Source organism: Zingiber officinale, chromosome 8A, assembly GCF_018446385.1.
Source record: "Zingiber officinale cultivar Zhangliang chromosome 8A, Zo_v1.1, whole genome shotgun sequence".
Lineage (NCBI taxonomy): Eukaryota > Viridiplantae > Streptophyta > Magnoliopsida > Zingiberales > Zingiberaceae > Zingiber > Zingiber officinale.
The window spans coordinates 74,116,964-74,140,149 of NC_056000.1; the positions used below are offsets into that span (position 1 = coordinate 74,116,964).

At 39.3% G+C, this 23,186-nt stretch overlaps 1 protein-coding gene across 1 annotated transcript; it reads right to left on the reverse strand.

Annotated features, from left to right (window-relative positions):
- Nucleotides 1–11,236: 11,236 nt before the first annotated feature.
- LOC122010976 lies at nt 11,237–12,931 on the reverse strand. The gene is made up of 7 exons (XM_042567431.1): nt 12,773–12,931; nt 12,611–12,697; nt 12,272–12,538; nt 12,027–12,188; nt 11,899–11,952; nt 11,689–11,832; nt 11,237–11,620 (listed from the first exon to the last, which is right to left on the reverse strand). Exons 1-7 carry the CDS (start codon nt 12,929–12,931, stop codon nt 11,237–11,239), a joined length of 1,257 nt encoding a protein of 418 aa, XP_042423365.1.
- Between the last annotated feature and the right edge of the window lie 10,255 nt (nt 12,932–23,186).

Sequence of the window (23,186 nt, forward strand, 5' to 3'; positions counted from 1 at the left end):
TTAGATAATGAAGGCCTAACTAAAACCCTTCATTCTCCCCCTATTGGCACACATCAACAAACTCTCCCCCTGAAGAGTAAGTTATCGTTGTTCACAACTTCACTTGTCGTGATCAACAAACTCTCCCACTAACTCCAATGTTCTTCCTTGAACATTCTCTAGACATTCTTCCCTTTTTGACACACATCAAAAGGAGTGAATCAAGGTCAAGAGTTTCTTCCTAATTAAAGTCTCATACCTTTCATTGAAACTCTTAATTTCCCCCTTGACACTAGAGTCAACACTCAACTTAGTGATAACCCCATATCACTCAAGTCTTTAGGAGTAAAAACTTCCCCTAAAAATCAACTTCCCCTTGACTAATAGGTAAAACTCTCCCTAAAGGTCAACTCCCCCTTGACCATTGCAACAACAATGTCTTGGAGAGTTTCAAGCCTTTGGAAATCCAAAACACCAACTCCCAGCTGAAATTTCAAACAAAACAAATAAAAATCAGATTTATACGCCCGATCGGTCTCCATCGATCAGATTCTCGGATCGGTCACGTGACCGATCCAAGATCTTCGGACCGATCAGGCAACCTCCTGATCGGTCCACAAGTCTGATATCAGATTTCTGATTTCTTCTCCCGAAATTCAGAAACCTCTCGAAAATCACAGAAAATTTCAAAAATTGTAAAATTTTAAGAATACATTCCTCATAACATACACTATCATGGAAAAATAATTTTCGATGAAAATAACTTCCATTTTCAAATCTTGATACAAAGTTCAAAAACTTTGAAATAGTTCAAAGTTAAGTCAACTTTGTATTACAATGTTCAATGATGAATGCTATCACTAAAATGGCTTCATCATGGTTTTTTAAATCAATTTTAAAATGATTTTAAACCATTTAATTTAGGACCACAATCTTAGGGCTAAATGTACATGACTTGTACACAAGCTTTCCCTATGATCCCCAATTTTGAATTAGGCTCATCTAGGTACAAGAACCATGCACCTTGATCCTAACTCATCATCCTAATATCTCACACACATCTAAGGTGTATCAAACACACATCCAAGTTAATTTTGATGTGAGATATGGGTTTAGGTTATCTTAGGCTAAGGTGTCATGCATTTTCTAAACATCAACTTGATCTCCATATCAAATTGTGTTTTTAACCTTAAATCAATTTCATTGATCATTAATGCATAAGATGATGACATGGCATATAATTGTATCATAAATGAAAACATGTGCCAATGTCATGATGTCATGGCATAAAGTTTGGAACTTAAATAAACATGACATAAAACTAACCTAAGCATTATCATGACATTTCAAAAGATAAACTTAAATATGATGTCATGACATGTGAGGACAAACAATCATGGCAAGATTTAGCATGAATAAGACATACCTAGATTACCTATCTAAGTATCCTTAGCCTTAGCTAATACTTGAGCTTTAACCCTTGATTGCCCTAATATGCCAAAATCCTAATTTTGACACTTCTTGAACTCTAGATTCATTCATGCCACTTAAAGATCAAATTTATCCTCAAATCTTGGCATGTTTCATTTTTCCTCAAGAGTTCTCTAGATTTTCCCAAATTGTGCCAATTGAAATTAACATCATCATTTTCCATGATGGCACATTTTACTCTTCCAAGGAGTAAATATTCCATTTCATTTTCAAAGGTTCCCAAAAACCTTGAAAATGCTCCTTGAGCGTCAATTTTCTCAAAGTTGGGTTAACTACCCTTCTAATCGGAGTTGACACTCTCTAACCCATCTATGGGGTAGAGAAGATGCTCTTAGGAACCCAATATCTATTAGAGCTCATTGGGTTCACTAAATATTCACTAGGGATAACTTCCCTAGCAACCCTCCTAATGACCCTCTTAGGCTTTAAAGCCTTGGCCATTTGGGACTCATCAAGATCAACTCTAGGGGTGACTCCCCTTGTGACCTTGGTGTTGGTCTTCCTAGCCCTAGGTTTTGTTCCATAATCGAATGGAACATTGTGATAAGTGGGCTTGACCACTCGAGACTTAGGTTTGTGACCCAAACCTTTCTTGTCCTTGGACATTGGTTTTTGACCCTTAAACCCTAGAGATGACTTCTCCAAGTTCTTAAGAGCCTCTTCCAAAATATCAAGTCTTGACCTCAAGACTTGATTCTCCTTCTCTAATACCTCAAGTTTTAATTTGTCATTGTTCTTTGAGGCATTCCTAGGCATGTGTCTAGTTGATTTTGGATTCCTACCTAGGTTTTCCTTAGCCTTAGATGAGTTAATTCTAGGGTTGGCTTTCCTAGTGTTATCCTTATCTAGGCTAACATGTTTGGCACCTAAGCACATATATTGATTCATAAGATTATCATGCTTATCATTCTTGGCAATTGCAATAAAACTACTAGCATGAGTCTTATTATTATTGCAAGAATGTGCCTTAAATGTTACCTTAGGGTTTGCCTTAGCTCCCCCTATCAACGTGCTCGGTCTCTTGTCCTTGTGAGATTGCCTCCCCCTCGGACATTGACTCCGATAATGTCCCCTTCGCTTGCATTGAAAGCACACCACGTGCTCTTTGCCTTTGCATATCGGGACTCCGGCTTTTTTGACCTTTGGCGCCGGTGGAGACTTCCTAACCCTCTTTGGACACTTACTCTTGTAGTGCCCAAATTCCCTACACTCAAAGCACATTATGTGTAATTTGCTAGAAATTAAAATGCTTGAGTTACCTAGGTTTGAGGATGGATGAACGCTCTCTCCTTCATCCCTTCCGGAGGTAGAAGCTTCTTCTTCTTGCTCCGAACTTGAAGAAGAACTCTCCTCTTCTTCTTTAGATGTTGAGTGGTCCTCAACTTCTAAATCCATTCCTCTATGATGTGAACTCCTTGGCTCACTTGACTCCTCTTCATGACTTGAAGTGGAGTTCTCCTCATGGAACTTTGCCAAGTTATTCCACAACTCCTTGGCATCGTTATATCCACCTATCCTACACAAAACATCATTAGGTAAAGAGAATTCAATGATTTTCGTTACCTCATCATTGATGGTTGATTGGTGGATTTGCTCCTTGGTCCACTCCTTCTTCTCTAGGGTTTCTCCTTTCTTGTCCATCGGAGGCTTGAAACTTAATTCAACACAACTCCAATTTTCAAGGTTAGACATAAGAAAATACCTCATTCTTACCTTCCAATACGCGAAGTCGCAGCACTCGTAGAAGGGTGGAAACGTAATGTCTTCTCCGAGTTGATCCATTATCTAGCTTGTGCTCCCACGGGTGTTAATCCGACGAAGAGCGCGCCTGGCTCTGATACCACTTGTTAGGATCCTTCGTACGGAGGCTAGAGAGGGGGGTGTGAATAGCCGACCCCAAATTACTCGTTTCTTTCTACAAATCAAAGTTAGCGCAGCGGAAAATACAACAAAGAAACGAAAGAGAAGAAAACCAAACCTTAACACAAGGATGTAACGAGGTTCGGAGATTAGGGCTTCTACTCCTCGGCGTGTCCGTAAGGTGGACGAGTCCAGTCAATCCGTCGGTGGATGAGCCCCCGGAAAATCGGCTAATATGAACTCCTTCTGGGTGGAGAAACCTCGCCACAAAACTTGCAACAACAAGAAGGAGTACAAGAAATACAAGTAGAAAGACAAGAACAATGTACAAACACTAACTCGCCTTCTCGTCGACTGCCTGTGAAGCAACAACTTCTCGGACAACAGCAGCAGCTGACCGTCAACTGGAAGCTCACACGAAGCTTACTGGGGAGAGCTCAAACAAAGCTCAGATCGCAAGCAGCAGCAAGCTAGAAGAAAGAGAGGAAGAAGAGTCACTCAGCCCTGTAGCCCTCGACCTCTTTATATTACCTGCACCTGCGAAGAACCTGCAACGAAGACAGAAGACGCAGAACCTAGCCGTTGTTACTCACAACGGCTAGATCCAGACCGATCAGGCTTCACCCTGATCGGTCTGGGCCTTGCTCGATCGGTCGGGGACCGATCAGGCCGATCCGGCCCCGTGCCGATCGATCGCCTCAGAGAGTTGCCCAACTCTCAGTGGAATCTGATCGGTCCTCGACCGATCCCATGGTAGCATCCCGATCGGTCCCGGACCGATCAGAGGCCTGATCGGTCCCCGCACCGATCAAGAAGCCCAGTAACCGATCGCCCTTTGCTATCGATTGGTCACCGACGATCATATACTAAACGATCTCTGATCGGTCTGCAGACCGATCCAGAGCTTGGTTTTTGCCCAAACCAAGTCCCAAGTCTCCCAAACCAACATCCGGTCAACCTTGACCTGTTGGTACATCATGCTTAGCATCCGGTCACTCCCTTGACCTGCTAAGACTCCCCACCAAGTGTCCGGTCAATCCCTTTGACCCACTTGGACTTTTCTCTTCGTGTCAAGTATCCGATCACTCCCTTGACCTACTTGACCTTCTCAACACCAGATGTCCGATCATCCTTGATCCATCTGGATTTTCCCTTGCCCGGCTTCACTCACCAGGACTTTCACCTAGCTTCACTCACTAGGGTTTTCACCTGGCTTCACTCACCAGGATTTCCAATCTGCCCGGTTTCACTCACCAGGACTTTCCCACTGCCTGGCTTCACTCACCAGGACTTTCCCTTTCACCTAGCTTCACTCACTAGGATTTTCACCTGGCTTCACTCACCAGGATTTCCACATCCGGTCCAGAGAACGAGCTCCCGAGCCCTCTCTGACCTCAGTCCGGAGAACGAACTACCGAGCCCTCTCCGACTTCCCATGTGCCAAGCTTCCATACTTGGACTTCTCCGTGCCAAGTCTCCATACTTGGACTTTTCCCGTGCCAAGCTCCCTGCTTGGACTTTTCACCATGCCAAACTCCCTGCTTGGACTTTTCCCGTGCCAAGCTCCCTGCTTGGACTTTTCCCAGTCAGGTCAATTCACCTCGGGTCAACCAGGTCAACCTTGACCATAAGGTTGCACCAACACTCTCCCATCAAAATACAACTCTTCTGGTTTTGTCAAACATCAAAATACAATTCGAGTCAGGTCAAGTCGAGTCGGGTCAACCAGGTCAACCTTGACCTAAGGTTGCACCAACATAGAGTACGTATCCGTTCTCTCCAGAAAGCAAAACGAAAACTGGTGCCGACACTAATCTCCGCTTCAGCTCCTGGAAGCTGGTCTCGCAGTCCTCAGTCCAAGTGAACTTCACGCCTTTCCTTATCAGGCGTGTCAGTGGCATAGCAATCTGGGAGAAACCCTCGACCAATCGTTTGTAATATCCAGCTAGTCCTAGAAAACTGCGGATCTCCTGAACTGATTTCGGCTGCTCTCAGCTGGTGACAACCTCGATCTTCTGAGGGTCTACTGAAATACCTCGGCTAGAGACCACATGACCCAGAAAACCGACTGAAGATAGCCAGAAGGCACACTTGCTGAACTTCGCGTATAGCTGATGTCTTCGAAGAATCTCCAAGACTATGCGAAGATGCTATGCATGTTCCTCCTCGGAATGTAAGTACATCAATATATCGTCGATGAAAACGACAACGAACTGATCTAGATACTCCATAAAGATGCGGTTCATCAAATCCATAAATACCGCTGGAGCATCAGTAAGCTTAAATAATATTACAAAAAACTCATAATGTCTGTATAACAAATATTCTCAACCAGAGATCCCCGATAACAAGTCTAAAATCCAAAATCCATATAGCTTTTGACACTAAGCATGGCAAAATCCTGAACAGCATAGCAATATCCATATATATATATAATGTGTACCATAAGACAATGAACCAAATCAAAGGTACACAGATCAGATAAGGTATAAAAACCTAGATCCTGAACATAATAAACACATGGTTGTGTCACTACCCCTATAAGCATGTATAATTAGGTAGGTACTAACATGAAGTGCATAATAAGTAAACAAAATAAGCATGTAACAGGTATCGGGTAGTGACCAACTGAAGCAAAGACGAGCATAATTAATACTAAAGGTTATAACTTACTAAACATATCAATATGACATTATCAAAGATAAGTCAAGGTACCCGCCTCCAATGTAGATCGAGCTAATCAACCTCTATGTCGAAGTGCTCGTCCTGAATCCGAATCCTATAATAAATCGTATGGTTTAGCTAAGTTTTATTGTAAACCAAAATAGCTAAACTCAAATCCTTATTTACCAGGAACCCTAATTATTCCATCATTCGGATTAAACCTAACGAACAAGATGTATAACATCTAACCATGTAAATCCAAATTCACTACAAAATATATCACAATCCTACACTTCCTTTATAGCTCAGATTAAAGCATATCCTAAAAACTCACCTTAGCAACCTCTTCCTTGAGGTCCTCAGCTGAAGCAAGATCGCCACAGCAAATTCCAAAAGCCCTAAATCAAAAAAATATCATCACATTCGTATCAAGGCATTCAACCCAAAGACTAAATCCAAATACTCACCCAAATCTGAATGTCTCAGCTGCTGAACCACTGTTGGAGAAAACCACAGTCCAGTTATCCCTCAAATCTGGCCGCCAAAAGCCCTAATTGAGTCCACTGATTTCCCTCAGATGGAATCCGGATGCGACTGTGGTGGTGAACTAGGGCAAAGGGCACTAGGGCATCGGGAGGTGACTGCAGTAGGCGGTAGTGGATCGACCAGTGGCACGGTCGACGGTGGACAACGCCTCGGGTATGCGGCTGAGGCTTCGGCAGAGGAGAGTGACAGATTCTAGAGCATGGTCCTTTCCCCCTTGGTTGGAGACCGAAGGCTTCACCATGGGTGATGCCAAGCGCTCGGCGCTAGGGCAGAGAGAAAGAGAAGTGGAGGTCGGCGAAGCAGACTTGATGGTGGTACGATCAAATCTAGGGCACGACTGGGATGCTCGGCTGGGTTTGTTTTGTGGCGTTGGCGCTAGGGCAGCAGGGAAGGTCGGCTGGATAACTAGGGTAGAGGAAAGCGGCGACGTCGGCTGTGGCAACACGAGGAAAGAGGAAACAGGAGATCGGGAGATTTAGGGCTTGCCGTGGAAGAGGAGAGATTGGATACCTAGGCTGAGATCGGCGTTGGGAACCAGCCGACAACAATAGGTCTCCAATAACCAGCGGCGTCACTGGCTGACAGCGCCGGCATCTAACTTCTAGCCATTGGTGATCGACAGTGATGAAAGGAGAAGAAGAAGAGGAGGAATCGGCTCAAGGCTTCCTTCTCCTAGAGGTCTTGTACGCGGGGAAGAAGGCGAAGCATTGACGGTTTGGGAAGGGGAAACCGTCAGGGATAGAAAAGAAGAGGAAGCGTAGAAGGGACGGGCACGGGAAAAAAAAAGAAAAGAAATAGAAAATAAAAAGGAAAAAAAAATCAAACTTTTCCTCATTTAAATGGGGTAGCACAAATAAGCTTTCCTAGGGTTAAATTTTTATTCCCGCAATATATACCATACGATTTTCGAAAAATTTTCAGAAAATTTTTAAAAATTCCGTTATGGTGATTCATCCTTATTTTGGTATTTTACAGATCCTACTCCATGCGATGCATGATCTTGAAGAGGTTATCATTGGTGGTGATCTTCATGTGCTCAATGCTCTGTCGTGCCTTGAATACCTTCGTCTCTTGGCTCTCCCAAAAGCTAAGATTATCTGGAAGAACAGGTGTTTAGCGAATCTATGTGTGCTGGAAATCAAAGATTGCAGTGTAATTGATCGGCTACTGAAGTTGGAAGACAATGAAACTAATTCTACAGAGACTATTGCAACCTTTCCTAGACTAACAAAAATTGTGCTTCGAAAGCTACCGGAGTTAGAGAGTTTGAGTGACGGAGATCAAGTAATAGCACTTCCTTCTCTGAAAACCATGGAAGTGAGGAATTGTCCCAAGCTAAAGAAGCTGACATTGGTTGCTGAAAATCTGACTGAGATCAAATATGACAAAGAATGGCGGGATGAGCTAGATTGGTCAGATGAAAGAACATTGTCCTTCCAGAAACTCCTCGAGTAAGCGGATTGAAGAATCATTATCTGGATTGGTGAGTTTTTCGCTGGTTGCAGTGTGTTTTTGAGATAGCTATATCTGCATGACTAATAGACTCTAGTTACACTTGCTAATAGAATCTATCACAATCTCTGAATCACACAAGTTTTCTAGAAAGTTCATTGCTGTTCATTCTGCCGAATGACAGTATGTTGCGGTGGTGTCTTCTCTCTCGAAGTTCTTGAAGACGGTCCCTTTTTTATCGCTTTGAAGTCCTTTTGGTTTAGTCGGTTTGTGTGTGTTGGTTGCTACTCGAAAAATCTAGAGGTTCCACTGTACAAAAATTTTGTACAAAGGTCTGAACCTTTTCCTAGCTACCATGTGTTCTTTTAAATTAAATTTTGGATCGCCTGCGGAACTTAACACGTTTGATCCAAAACTTAATCTATTCGTTCTTTTAGGTTTTGACTTCGGTCTCCTGGGAACTTAACACGTTCGACCCAAACCGCCTTAAGTTATTAATTCCATTAAATATTAATTTCCATAATCGGTTCCCAGTACTGACGTGGCGAGGCACATGGCCTTCTTGGATATGGGAGCAATCACCACCGACTAGACAAAACCTTTTATAGAAATCTAATATTTAATTTCCTAAAATAATTTTAGGTTAACCGAAAAGAACAATCAAATCACAAGGATAAATAAAACAAAAGAACACAACGTCGAAAAACATATTCGAAATACTAGAACGTAAGCCTCTTGTATTTGGTATTATTTCCATAAATAACTAGTATAATGCGGAAAAGGAAAAACTACTAGTTATACCTTCTAGAAAGATCTCTTGATCTTCTATCGTATTCCTCTTCTAACCTCGGATGTTGTGTGGGCAACGATCTTCCAAGATGAGAAACCACCAACCACCTTCTTCTCCTCCTAGCTAGGTTCGGCCACAAAGAAAGAAGCTTCACCAAGGAAGAAGATTAAAACACCAACCAAGCTCCAAGAGATGTTAGCTTTCTCTCCTTCTTCTTCTTCTTCTCCAAGTAGTATCCGGCCTCCACAAGAGCTCCAAGCAATAGAGAGTTTCGGCCACCACAAGAGAAAGAGAGGAGAAGAGATGATGGCCGGCCACAACACCAAGGAAAAGAGGGAGAGAAAATAATAGAGGTTGTGTCTCTTGAAGGCACTCTCACCCCTTCTTTTATATTCCTTGGCCTAGGCAAATTAGGAAATTTAATTACAATAAAATTTCCTTAATTTCCTTGACATGATTTAATTGAGAAAAATAAAATAAAATTTCCCCAATTAAATTCAAGTGGTCGGCCACATCAATGAAAACAAAATTGGACAAGTTTCAATCAACAATTAAAACTTCCTAATTTGTTTCCGGAAATTTAAAAAAAAATAAAATTTCTCTTCAAATCTTTTCATGGTTGATAAAAAGGAAATTTCTATAATTTTAATTTTACAACATGTGAATAATTTTTAAAGAGAAAATAAAATATCTCACCAATCTACAAATAAGGAAAGAGATCTAATCTCTTTCTTTAATCTTTTGTAGATCTTTTACAAGAGAGATTTTTTAATTTTAATTCTCTTTAATAAATTATATCTTCCACATAATAAAAATTAAAATTAAATTTCTTTTTTAATTTAATTTGGCCGGCCCCCACTAGCTTGGGTTCAAGCTAGGGCCGGCCACCCAATCTTATACCTAGGCCGACCCTAGCTTGGTTCCCAAGCTAGCTTGGCCGGCCCCTTATTGGTGCGTATAGAAGGTGGGTATAGGTGGGTATAGAAGGTGGGTATAGGTGGGTATAGTACTCTATAAATAAGAGGCTACGATAGGGACCGAGAGGAGGAATTGATTTTGGTCTCCCGATAAAATTAAGCATCCCGTGTTCGCCCCGAACACACAACTTAATTTTATCAATAATAATTCATTCCACTAGAGAACTATTATTAAACTACCGCACCAATCCCAAATTACATTTTTGGGCTCCTTCTTACTATGAGTGTGTTTGTCTCCCTGTGTTTAAGATATCGAATGTCCACTAATTAAGTGAGTTACTGACAACTCATTTAATTAATATCTTAGTCCAAGAGTAGTACCACTCAACCTTATCGTCATGTCGGACTAAGTCCACCTGCAGGGTTTAACATGACAATCCTTATGAGCTCCTCTTGAGGACATTATCAAGCTAGTATCTCTAGGACACAGTTTCCTTCTATAATCAACAACACACACTATAAGTGATACCATTTCCCAACTTATCGGGTTTATTGATTCATCGAACTAAATCTCACCCATTGATAAATTAAAGAAATAAATATCAAATATATGTGCTTGTTATTATATTAAGATTAAGAGCACACACTTCCATAATAACTGAGGTCTTTGTTCCTTTATAAAGTAAGTATAAAAGAAACGACCTCAAATGGTCCTACTCAATACACTCTGAGTGTACTAGTGTAATTATATAGTCAAGATAAACTAATACCTAATTACACTACGATCTTCTAATGGTTTATTCCTTTCCATTTTGATCGTGAGCTACTGTTTATAATTTATAAGGTACTGATAACATTATCTTCTGCATGTGACACCACATACTATGTTATCTACAATATAAATTAATTGAACAACTACAACTAAATGTAGACAATTTGACCAAATGTGATTCTTTATTCATAATGAATGTTTACAAAGCTTAGGCTTTCAGTATACACTCCAACAGTGTGTGCTGGGAAATATAACCCGTAGAGTTCAGATACAAGCTATTCTCTCGAAAGTTATGGGAATAAACTTTGCACTGATGGAGCAGCTTCTATGATGCCAGGGATTCCCAAAACTTGAGCAGCTGAAGTTTCCTGTATTGCGATTCAGCTTCTACATCGACTTGATTTTGTGTTGTTTAGTTTAACATTGTAAAAGCCTATTTGTATCCGACTGTTCTTCACATTGAGTGATGAAGTTTTTAAAAGTGAATTGCTCTTGATTCATGAATACCACATAGATTTGGAACAATTCTAAACTGGATCTCATATAGTGATTTTAAAAAACGAAAGTAAGAATGATGGTAAAATATAACTTGAATCCAGAATCATTGCCATTAAGATTGTTGTAAGAATAATCTGAAAATAAAAAAACAGAACCTTTCCAGCTGGATGATCTTCGAAAGATCGAAGCAAAGCGACAGCAGCCGTAATCTTCTTCTGGATGGATAGAATAACTTACCAACCAGTGAAACATGATGACGAGATCGATCTACTGGCAGTAGGGAAAGTTCCAACCCGGCCCACCATAGTAGAGGAGGGGCTCCGTCCACAGAATCTCTGCGTAATTCTCTGCACTGTAGCAGTATGCCTGGTTCACGTAGATGCCGAATGGGTCAGGATACTTGTAATATCCGGAGAAGTCCATGATCCTCGGCTGCCGAATGAAGGCGGCGTCCATGAAATGGTAGGAGGCCAAGGTGCCGGAGCCCATGGCGGTGGACGGGTGCGGCGACTCCCATATCCTCGGACTGTACACGTCTCCACCGAAGAACACCAACGTGGCTGTTCTCCACAGCCCTCCGAAGAGGGAAGCTGGGTAGTACCCGACCGTGGTGTCGCCGTACACCACCCACCATCTCTCCTCGTCGAAGTCCTGAAAATTACGTTCTTGAGCTCGTCGACTTGGAATTCCAACCGTTATATATATTGATCCTCGTTTACCTTCCATACTTCTACTGAGAATTCATACTGAAGTTCGTCGCCGGAGACATGGGAAAAGGCAGCTCCGAGGGCTATCTCGCTGCTCGTCTGGACAAAGCCTGGGCAAAGGAGGTTGAAGCAGCCTGTCTCCTTCCCTGAGTCGGTCTGTGCTATTGAAGAAAGAAGCTAGCTAGGATCAGTGTGGAGATGGAAGCTAGAAGAAAATCATACCGTCCAGTAGACAAAAAATCTCGTCGTCTTGTCGCCAAAAACACTAGGGTTTACCTGGTAGATCAGAGGGCAAAACTCAAAAGGATTAGTAGCTAACGGCGTCAAATGTATAGATCAAGAACACTGACCATCCAGCCAAGTTCAATGGACTCTGAGTTGTTATACTCTCCATGCCTTAGCCAAATTTGGCAAGTGGTGTATTCGTCGTCGGCCCCGACCCAGGGGTTGTAGATGCCGAGGCTTGCTTTGGCGCCGATGTAGTTGTATCCGCTTCCAATTAGCACTGCATACTGGATATCAGAAGAACAGATTCAAAGGCACGCGATCGCATGACTTTGTGAATGAATTGGAATGGAGTTCGTGGAGGACTGACTGCGTGCAAGCCTTCGATACCGGCAGCTATCGTCTGATTCGATAAGTGGATCTCGTGCTCGACAACCCCATTCCATGGTTTTCTTCCATAGTTTTCAATGGAAGGAGCATTGAGCAAGTGATGGCGTTGGACCCGGAGGATTGGTACTGTTCCATTGGGACATGGTCCGCTCTTTTGCCATGTTTGTGTGGGCGTTGGGCCCGCTGAAGTAGTAGCCTGAGAGGAATCCTTATTTCTCTTTCTGGAGTGATCGTAAGTGGGTTTCATCTGCAGTAATCGACAACCATTTATTCATCTACATAGTCATTATTTATCTTATGAAAAAAAACTCATATGTACCTTGATGATATGGTTTTTGAGAAGTGGGTGATCAAAAGCCGGTTGCTTGTAAATATCCACACAGTCTATCACGTCACCATCTGCACTCTGAAAAGTTTCAAGAAATTGCAAACATAATAAGACTCAAAAGTCTATTAATTTTTTTGAATACAAATAGTGAACCTGAATGCTTTTCAGTGTAGGTTTGTTGATCAGTTTTAGCTTTTCCTCCGCTAACAGTTGCTTTTCGAGGAGAGTTTTCGATTCCCTGCCCATGGCTTCTACGGTGAAACAGAGGAAGGTTAACAGAAGCATCCTTTTTTCTACTATAATGGCCGTCATTTGTACTATGAAAGCCAAGTGCCTCTTCATAAGATTTAAACAGTGCAATGCCCACATTGATTGGATGATTTAACAGATAGCCCACTCACTCACACTTGTTGATGGGTGCAACTAACCAGATGAGTGCCCCCATAGCTCACGAAAAATCAGAAGAAACAAATATTTTTAGATGATCTTAAACACAACTTATGTGGTCGACTTTCAAAACATACATCTTTGTGTTTTATTAGGGTTTTAAACTCTAAGAGCATCCACATTGAACAATTAATAGGATGTTACACTACAAAAAAATTCAGCATTAGAGACGGAAAATTCCGTCGCTAATTAGAGACGGAATATATATTCCATCTCTAACTTTAGCGACGGAATATATATTCCGTCTCTAAAATATTAGAAACGGAAATTTAATCATCAGTCGCTAACAATAAAATCCTATCTCTGATTTGATTAAAATTACGTATCTAATTAGAGACGGACCTTAAATGTTCCGTCTCTAATTAGAGACGGAACTTAAATATTTCGTCTCTAATTAGAGACGGAACTTAAATTTTCTGTCGCAAGGCATCGACATTTCAAACAATTTTAGGGCAATCAGCGACGAAAAATTAAAGTTCCATCGCTAAATATCGTTATAACAGTATTTTCCATGGAGAAATTAGAGATGGAATTTTAAAATTCTGTCTCTAATACCTGAAGATTTCAGCAGCACAATTTTGTTCCTGTAGTCATCCTTGTTTACATTTTATAATAATCTAAACCATCACATACAATGATTTTCAAACAACACAAAACTCTCCAAATAACAATACATTCATACAAAAAACTTAATCCAAGCACAAAACAATAATCCAAGTACAAAACTTAAACTAAATATCCAATCAAAAAACAAAGATAAATATCCAAACATCTCCAACCATAAACACCTGATTGTATAGTACTACAACATCTGAAATTTAAAAACATAATACAACACCATCTAGCAAAGAAAATCCAATCCTAAGCTAGCAAGTAGTAATCAATCCTGCAAAAATGTTAATACGATAGATTACTAATAAAACAAAGAATAAACTAATTCACAATTATGAGTAACATATTAAATTTAATATTATGAATTTATTTTACATACCTGAAAGCTAGTTTGGTTATATGATGATGGTGTTGTATAGACATCAACGTTCCCGAAAAGATATAATACAATGTTAGACATAGTTTCATTAGTGAACAAAAAAACTTAAAAAGTTAAACATCAAGATACCTATCACAATCTATGGATCAGGAGGATTATTAGGGTCTTGAGTCTCCTGAGAGGCAAAATGATGCGGCATTGCACTCATTTGATCCAAGAAGGCTTGCATATCCCACCCAATTTTCTCAAGATCCAATCGGGATTGCCACTCTGCTTGAAATTCAGCCTCCAAGGTCGAGAGTCGAGTCTTCAAATCTGCGTTTTCCTGTTCTAAGACGTCTACTCTAGCAGATGATTCGGATGCACTCGATGATGTGCTGGGACGACCCCTGACCCTAGGAGCCATCGCCTGATCATATACAACTCTCGCCTGAGCCCTAAGACCATATAGGGTGGAGGTTTTTTTCCTTCCACCAACCACATCATAATAAATTTCATTTATCTGGTCAGTGGATAGAGTCTGCTCCTCACCTCCCTCTAAACTAGGCTGAGACGCCCGTGCAACCCTAGCAGCAATTTCTTCCTATTTACATTAAAAAAAAAGTATTGTCAGATATTTACTAAAATGATAGATAATCATTATTAATAGTTAAATATATTCAAGTGTAGAATCTTACATCTAATGCCGACGATCGACGATCTATAAAGTTGCCATCTTTTGACTTGTGTGTCTTGGTAAATATCTCCCAACAAGTAGGAGGTCGTTGTAGATCATGTTCCTGAATATTAAAGAATGTAAATATTTCCAGTGGTATAGTCTAGGTACAAAACTCTTATAGAATTTTAAAATTGGAAACTAACCAAGTCTAAGGCATGCTTGACGATCGATCGGGATCTAGCGGTATGTTTTGTCGCTCCGGTACTAGGGCCAGCCATCACACTCTTTCTATTGGCTCGAGCTTTCATTGCATTTTCCTGCCATTTGTCTGTAGCCCAGATGGCTCGCCATGCATCCCAAATGTTCTCAGGTACATAGGATGGTTTTATTCCCTTTTGTCTTGCTTTATATAGCATGTCTTTGTATAGTTTGGCACAAGCTGCGTTCTAGGTAGCATAAAATTCTGCCTCGTGCTCTGTCTCCCAAGTATATCTTTTCTGCAATAATACATTCACAAATTATTATAAAAAACATAACAAAATCATGATAATTAAATTGGCTTACCAAAAACTCATCGTAATAAAATTGCTTCATATCCGGGTCTACCCGCTTCCATGTAGTACCAACGGGGCTAAATCGCTCTTTAAATTTCAAGGTGATGTATGCAGCTACTCTATGACCATCTGGGGTAAAACTGCATTTAACAAATAAAATAAACCAAATATGTTAAAAAAAATAGATGCAACGAATAAGACTAATAACACCAATACTTACCAACCCCCGATAATCCGTAGAACAATCTGGCCACCAACATCAGACATGTCTATATCTGTAGAATTACATTATAACACATACGCATGCACACTAGGTTTAATCAAACAAATAATAATGACTAATAGAGTAAGACAAGTGATATAACCATGAATATTTAGATCCAAAATTTAACTGAACAATGCTTAATCTGAATATATAACAATTTTAATCATTAACATTTTGGAGATCCTCCTCACTAGACTCTGTATGTTCAATAAGCTCCTCACTGCTGGATATTTCTCCATCATCTATCTCTTCATAAGGTACATTAATATCTACAAGTAATTGAGATGTTGATTGAATCTGAGAATCTACTGAATATATCTCCACTGTATCATTTTGAAATGCATCATGGTTTTGGTACACGATAGAGTTGGGCATTTCTATGGTAGAGCGTGGCTTTGTTTGGCAAACTGCTAACCATTCACTAGCTCTTCTCCTCTTTGTGAGATATTCAAGATGGAAAACCTGCCCCGCTTGTACCACAAAAATGAAAGGTTCATACTTATTGAAGCTTTTGTTTGCATTTACCTCAACTAAATTGTAGTTTGGATGTATTCTGGTACCTGTTCTTGGAGTTGGATCATACCAAGAACATTTAAATAACACACATCTTTTGATGGGTAAAGCAAGATATTCAACTTCTATGATTTCTTTAAGTCTCCCATAATAATCAAACTCAGAATTATTGTTGTTGATAGATCCTTTCACACAAACACCCGAATTGAAAGTTAGTCTGCGTGAATCCCGTTGTGTTACGTGAAATTTAAAACCATTAACATAGTAGCTAGAGTAGACTATTATCTTACGGAGAGGTCTTGATGCAAGATTGATTATCCTGGAATCTTGCACATTTGATATTCTTCGATCAGACACCTATAACAATAGTAGAATATAAAATAAGCCTCTGATAATTTAATATGGATGTAAGAAATTAAAATTATCCTCTAACTTACATAGATTTGAAACCATAATGCAAATTCCGTCTCTAACTTTTCAGCTATCTCACTTGCACAAATTGATGGATTTTGTACTTGTAGTTGTTGTTCATACAAGCTGGAAATAAGCTAATTTTTAGAAAATTACACTATCGGGAAATAACTTTTTTTTTTGGATAAATGTTTGATTCCAGAAGTCAACTTACTTTATGTAGGGTTTGACTTCATCACAATTTAAGAGTATGTATGTCCTCGCAGCATGATATTCTTGTGGAGTTAACCATCTAGAAATAGATGCTCCCATTGCTTGTCAGGAAACTTGAAAATAGAAAGCATAGATGGGTCTATAGGTTGTGCATCATCTGAATTTCTAGGACACTTGCGATGTCTGGTTTTTACATTATCAGCAAAATAATAGGAGCAGAATGAGGATACTTCTTCAACCAGATAAGCATTACAGATTGACCCCTCAACTCTAGCTTTGTTACGAACATTATTCTTTAATTTCCTTAAAAATCGTTCAAATGGATACATCCATCTGTACTGGACAGGACCAGCTATTCGTGCCTCGTATGCTAAATGTACTGGTAGATGTTCCATTGAATCAAAAAAATTGGGTGGAAAAATACGTTCAAGCTTACATAGTATGAGAGGAATGTCTGTTTCTAGTCGAAGAATATCATCCATCATAATACACCTTGCAGTCAAATCTCTAAAATATAGACTCAATTCTGTGAGTGCTTGCCAAACATTTTGAGGAAGTAAGTCATGAAAAGCTACTGGAATAAGTCTTTGCATGAATACATGACAGTCATGACTCTTCATTCCAAACATCTTTAACCTGTTCATATCCACGCATCGAGCCATATTCGAGGCATACCCATCTGGGAATTTGATTTCTTTCAACCAATTATATAAAACTTGTTTACCGTCTTTGTCCAATGTATAACAAGCCTTTGGGAATTTATTAGTTGTTTCATCCTGATGCAACTCTGGTCTGCTAACTAGTTCTTTTAATTCCTCGCGTGATTTTGCAGTGTCTTTAGTTTTTCCATGCACATTCATCACAGTGTTAAAAATATTATCAAAGAAATTTTTCTCAATGTGCATTACATCTAAATTATGTCGAATAAGTAGATACTTCCAATATGGTAGCTCCCAAAAAATACTCATTTTCTTCCAACCACACTTGCACTGCCTAACGATGTATTTATTTATCTCATCAAAATTAGTCTCAGCTACTGGTAGAAAACCATAACTGTCTATTTGGTCAAGGATTTCTTCACCTGACTTGATTGTTGGAGGAAGTTTTTTAACTACAACATTCCTAATGAAATTTTTCTTATTTCGCCTGAAAGGGTGGTCAACTGGTAAAAATTTATGATGATTATCAAACCAAGATACCTTCCCACTGTAGGGTAATGAAAATGCATCAGACTCTGTCATGCAATGTGGGCATGCAATTTACCAGACGTGCTCCATCCTGACAACATTGAGTATGCTGGAAAATCACTGATCGTCCATAATAATGCAGCATGTAATCTAAAATTAGTTTTACTTACAACATCATAAGTTACTGACCCTATATTCCATAAATCATTCAACTCGGCAATCAGAGGTTGTAAAAAAATATCAATATTCTCTTTTGGATTAGTTGACCCTGGAATAAGTACAGTAAGGAACATGAATTCATCTTTCATACACATCCATGGCGGTAAGTTGTAAGGTGTTATTATAACTGGCCAAGATGAATATTGCTGTCCAGATTGACCAAAAGGTTGAAATCCATCTGCAGAAAGTCCGAGTCTCACATTACGTGGCTCCATTGCAAATGAGGAAAATGTTGTATCAAGATGTTTCCATGCAGGCGAGTCACAAGGATGACACATTATACCTTCTTCGTGTACATGCTCATGATGCCACATCATGTAGCTTGCTGTTGCAGTAGATGCGTACAAGCATTGGAGTCTAGCAGTTAACGGGAAATAATACATAACTTTCCATGAAATCTTTTTATTTTTCTTCCCTGGTATTCGACTACTATGCTTATAACGAGGGTGAGTACAGATTCTGCATTCAATCAGTTCACTGTCTTCTTTTCAAAATATCATGCAGTTATTAATGCAACAATCAATCCTCTCTACCGGCAAACCTAAACCTCTCACCAATTTTTTTGTATTATAGAAGCTATCAGGCATTATGTTATCAGCAGGAAGTAACTCAGACATCAATTGACAGATGCCATCGTAACATCTTTCTGAAAAATGATGCTCTGCCTTTATGTTCAATAATCTTGCAGTAGCTGATAATTAAGAATGACCAGACAGAATCCCTTCCCACACTTCTCTTTCACTAGCCTTTAACATGTCATACATTTGCTGAACTTCAAGTGTTGGTACATCATCTATATTTGAATGATCAACAGCAGTCATAGCGTCATAAACCATTGATTGCATTACATTCTCAATATATGATGATTCCCCTAAAGGAGTTGTGTCTGATGATGAAGCATCTGAAGTTCCAATACAGTGAGACAAATAAGGCTCTCCATGACAGTACCAGTTGTAGTAATTTGGAACAAAACATTTTTTACATACATGTACTTTGATAGTATCCTCGTCATGGAAAGCTTTATTTCTACATTTGGAATGATTTCACGGACAACGTAACATGACACCATCCATACATTCTGGATGACTCTTCGCAAAGTTCACAAACTCTTCAACTCCAGCAAAATAGTCATCTCAGATAAATCCATTTTCTAACCTATTGTACATCCAATCTTTGTTCAAGTACATTGTATCCTAATAAACATAAGATTGATTACTTAGTAAGTATGCAATTAATAGAATAGAGGTACTACACATGTGATTCAATGTATTCAAAAACCATACCATGAATACAAAATATTAAGTATATAATTAAGAAGTTGTCCTTAACTACTAGGTTAGAACTTTAGGAGTCTAAAGTAGGTATGTTTCACAAGAAATCAATTATTCTAACCAAAAAATACTAACCAGTTTACATTCCTAAGATATTACTTGTACATGGATCTTATTTAGGAAATATAGTGTTAATACTTTTTCCTAAAGTATTTCTTACTTGTATGGCATATTCCTGAGTGCTCCTAAGGAACCATCACAGAGGCAAGAAAATAGTATAAGATATTTCTGTTGACTTTAAATATGGCAGGTACAAGAAAATAGTATAAGATATTTCTCTATCAAAGACATGCTGAGAAATTATCTTGTAATCCTCTTGTCTTTCCACATCTCCTCAAGGCTAACGTGTGGTAATAAATATAAATATACTGGGTATAATTGAATCGCCAAAAATGGGTGATTCATGTATTAGCCCTCATCAGCTGCTGATGACTGATTTTTACACCTTGACAGTTACAGAATCGCTTGTATGGCCATAAATCAAGACCACTAAAAATACTGAAATCTCAATCAATTGTACTATCTAAGAAATGAGATTGCACTCTCACATAGTGTTGATTCAACAATGTTTCGAGAAAATCAAAGGATCAAAGGACTGACTGTTGATCTCACTAATAATACTAGTGTATAAATATAAAAGCCCAACAGCAATCGTCATTGATAATGAAGATTATATGCTTCATAACCCACCAAACTGGTAGAAAAGAGATCCCTTCTATAACCATATACCTTAACTAAAATCAATTAGTAGGAGCATTGCTTGGTGATAAAATTAGCCCTTAAAAAACTTGAGTACCCAACATCTACATAGACTTGCCGGATCAGTAATGTAATTTTTCAAAATAAGAAGTATTGATGCTCAGACTTGTTTCAACTCCATTGAACCCATGCCAGATATTGGCTCCATCCCTAACAAGTTACAAACCCATTGATCATGTGCAAAAAACCTATATAAAGTTGTATCAAACACCTAGATCCATGTCCTGGATACTCAATACCAAGTCCAAGGAATATATTTTAAGAAGTATCAAAAGTTTTCAGAACCTTTTAATCACACCAAAAGAAATGGATTTAAAGCCTGCAAGTTATCAAATTTGGCAACATGAAGAGAGGAAATTTTAACACAGCAAACAGAGAAAGTGATGTAAATGCCTTTGCAGGTGTTAAAGAGAAATTAGCTTAAAGAGAGACCTAAGATACTAAGTAAACTAGAAAAATGTTAAACTAGCTTTAGAAACTGGCTTTAAACTAAAACTAGCAAAATCAATTGAGGAGATTACCAATCACACTTCTGGCAAGGACTTGGGAAGGAGACGAGCTGCTGCGGAGAGGATATGAAATCACCGCTGTGGTCTATGGAGAGGAGAAGGAGACGAGTGAGGGAGCGCAGAGGAGAAGAGAAACCAAGGTGGCGCCGATGAGAAGAGAAGAAGCGCAAAGGAGAGGAGAAGGAGGTGAGGGTGTAGCTTGCTGCGAACTTACTGAGAGGGAACTAGGGAGGAGACGAGCCGCTGTGGAGAGGAGATGAAAGCTGCGGTCTGCGGAGAGAAGGAGAAATGGGAGGGATCGCCGACGAGAACACAACGCGCGCAGAGAGGAGCGCGAGGGTTCTGCCCTGTGCCCTAAATCGCGACACTAGTGACGGAAATATTTATTTCGTCGCTAATTCTCTTATCTAAATATAATTTCATCCCTGATTAGAGACGGAATCAAAATATCTGTTTCTATTTAGAGACGGATAATTTATTTTCGTCGCTAATATTTACATATTCATTTTTTTAAATTTAAAATGACCAAAATTCTCTAATTAGAGACGGAATTATACTTTCGTCTCTAATTAGAGACGAAACTATAATTCCGTCTCTAATTCCGTCGCTAAATGCTATTTTTTTTTGTTGTGTTATAACATTCATGGGTGTAAAAAGCCATGCACGAAGGTATTGTAATGTTCATGGGTCCACCAAAACATTTAACTCATTCAATTTCTGTATCCATCCATTGGGGTGGGTGCAAGGCTGGCCCACCCTCACATGGGCCCAAATTTTTTTTTAATTAATATATATGTTTTTTTTATTAGGTCAAGAATTGGGCACTGACCTTATCTTGGAGTCGTTGCCTGACAGTTATAGTCAGTTTTCCATGAACTACAACATGAATGAAATTAACAAACCACTGCATGAAATGTTAAGCATGTTGAGAACTGCTAAAATCAATCTTAAGAAGGCAAAGCCTAGTTCCATTCTGATGGTATCTAAGGGTAAAGGCAAGTGGAAGCCTAAAGGTAAGGGTAAGACCCAAGCCAAAGGCAAGGGCAAGACTCATGCACTGAAACCCAAAGGAGGGGTTACTAAGGAAGGGACTTGCTTCCACTGCAGTGAGACCGGACACTGGAAGAGGAACAGCAAAGGGTATCTAGGGGAAATGAAACGGAAGAGAAGTGAGACTTCTGCCTCAGGTATATATGTTATAGAAGTCAATCTATCTATTTCTTCTTCATGGGTATTAGATACCGGATGTGCATCTCACATTTATACTAATGTGCAGGCGCTGAGAAATAGTAGATTATTGACAAAGGGCGAAGTGGACCTACGAGTAGGCAATGGTTGTTGTTGTCGCTGTAAGAACCTACTCCTTATGTTTGCCCAATGGGCTTGTTTTAGAACTTGAAGAGTGTTGTTATGTGCCTGCTTTAACCAAAAACATAATCTATGTTTCTTGTTTAGACAAAAAGGGGTTCTCATTTATAATAAAGGACAAATGTTGATCTATTTATTTAAATGACATGTTTTATTATAGTGCACATCTGATAAATGGACTCTATGTTCTAGACTTTGAAAACCCAATTTATAACATTAATACCAAGCGGTTCAAATCTAATGATCTGAACCAAACATATCTCTGGCATTGTCACTTAAGTCACATAAATGAGAGTCGCATATCCCAACTCGATAAGGATGGACTTTTAGACTCATTTGATTTTGAATCATATGAGGTATGCGAATCTTGTCTTCGAGGCAAGATGACAAATACTCCATTTAGTGGGCATGGAGAAAGGGCTAATGATCTATTAGAACTCATACATACTGATGTATGTGGCACTTTCAGAATAGCAGCTAGAGGAGGCTATCATTACTTTATTACCTTCACTGATGATTTCAGTAGATACGGCTATGTGTATCTGATGAGACACAAGTCAAAATTCTTTGAAAAGTTCAAAGAATTCAAGAATGAAGTACAAAACCAACTTGGTAAGAGTATTAAGATGCTTCGATCAGATCGAGGTGGGGAATACCTTAGCCAAGAGTTTCATGACCATCTTGTTGGTTGCTACTCGGAAAACCTAGAGGTTCCACTGTACAAAAATTTTGTACAAAGGTCTGAACCTTTTCCTAGCTACCATGTGTTCTTTTAAATTAAATTTTGGATCGCCTGCGGAACTTAACACGTTTGATCCAAAACTTAATCTATTCGTTCTTTTAGGTTTTGACTTTGGTCTCCTGCGGAACTTAACACGTTCGACCCAAATCACCTTAAGTTATTAATTCCATTAAATATTAATTTCCATAATTGGTTCCCAGTACTGACGTGGCGAGGCACACGGCCTTCTTGGATATGGGAGCAACCACCACCGACTAGACAAAACCTTTTATGGAAAGCTAATATTTAATTTCCTAAAATAACTTTAGGTTAACCGAAAAGAACAATCAAATCACAAGGATAAATAAAACAAAAGAACACAACATCGAAAAACGTATTCGAAATACTAGAATCGTAAGCC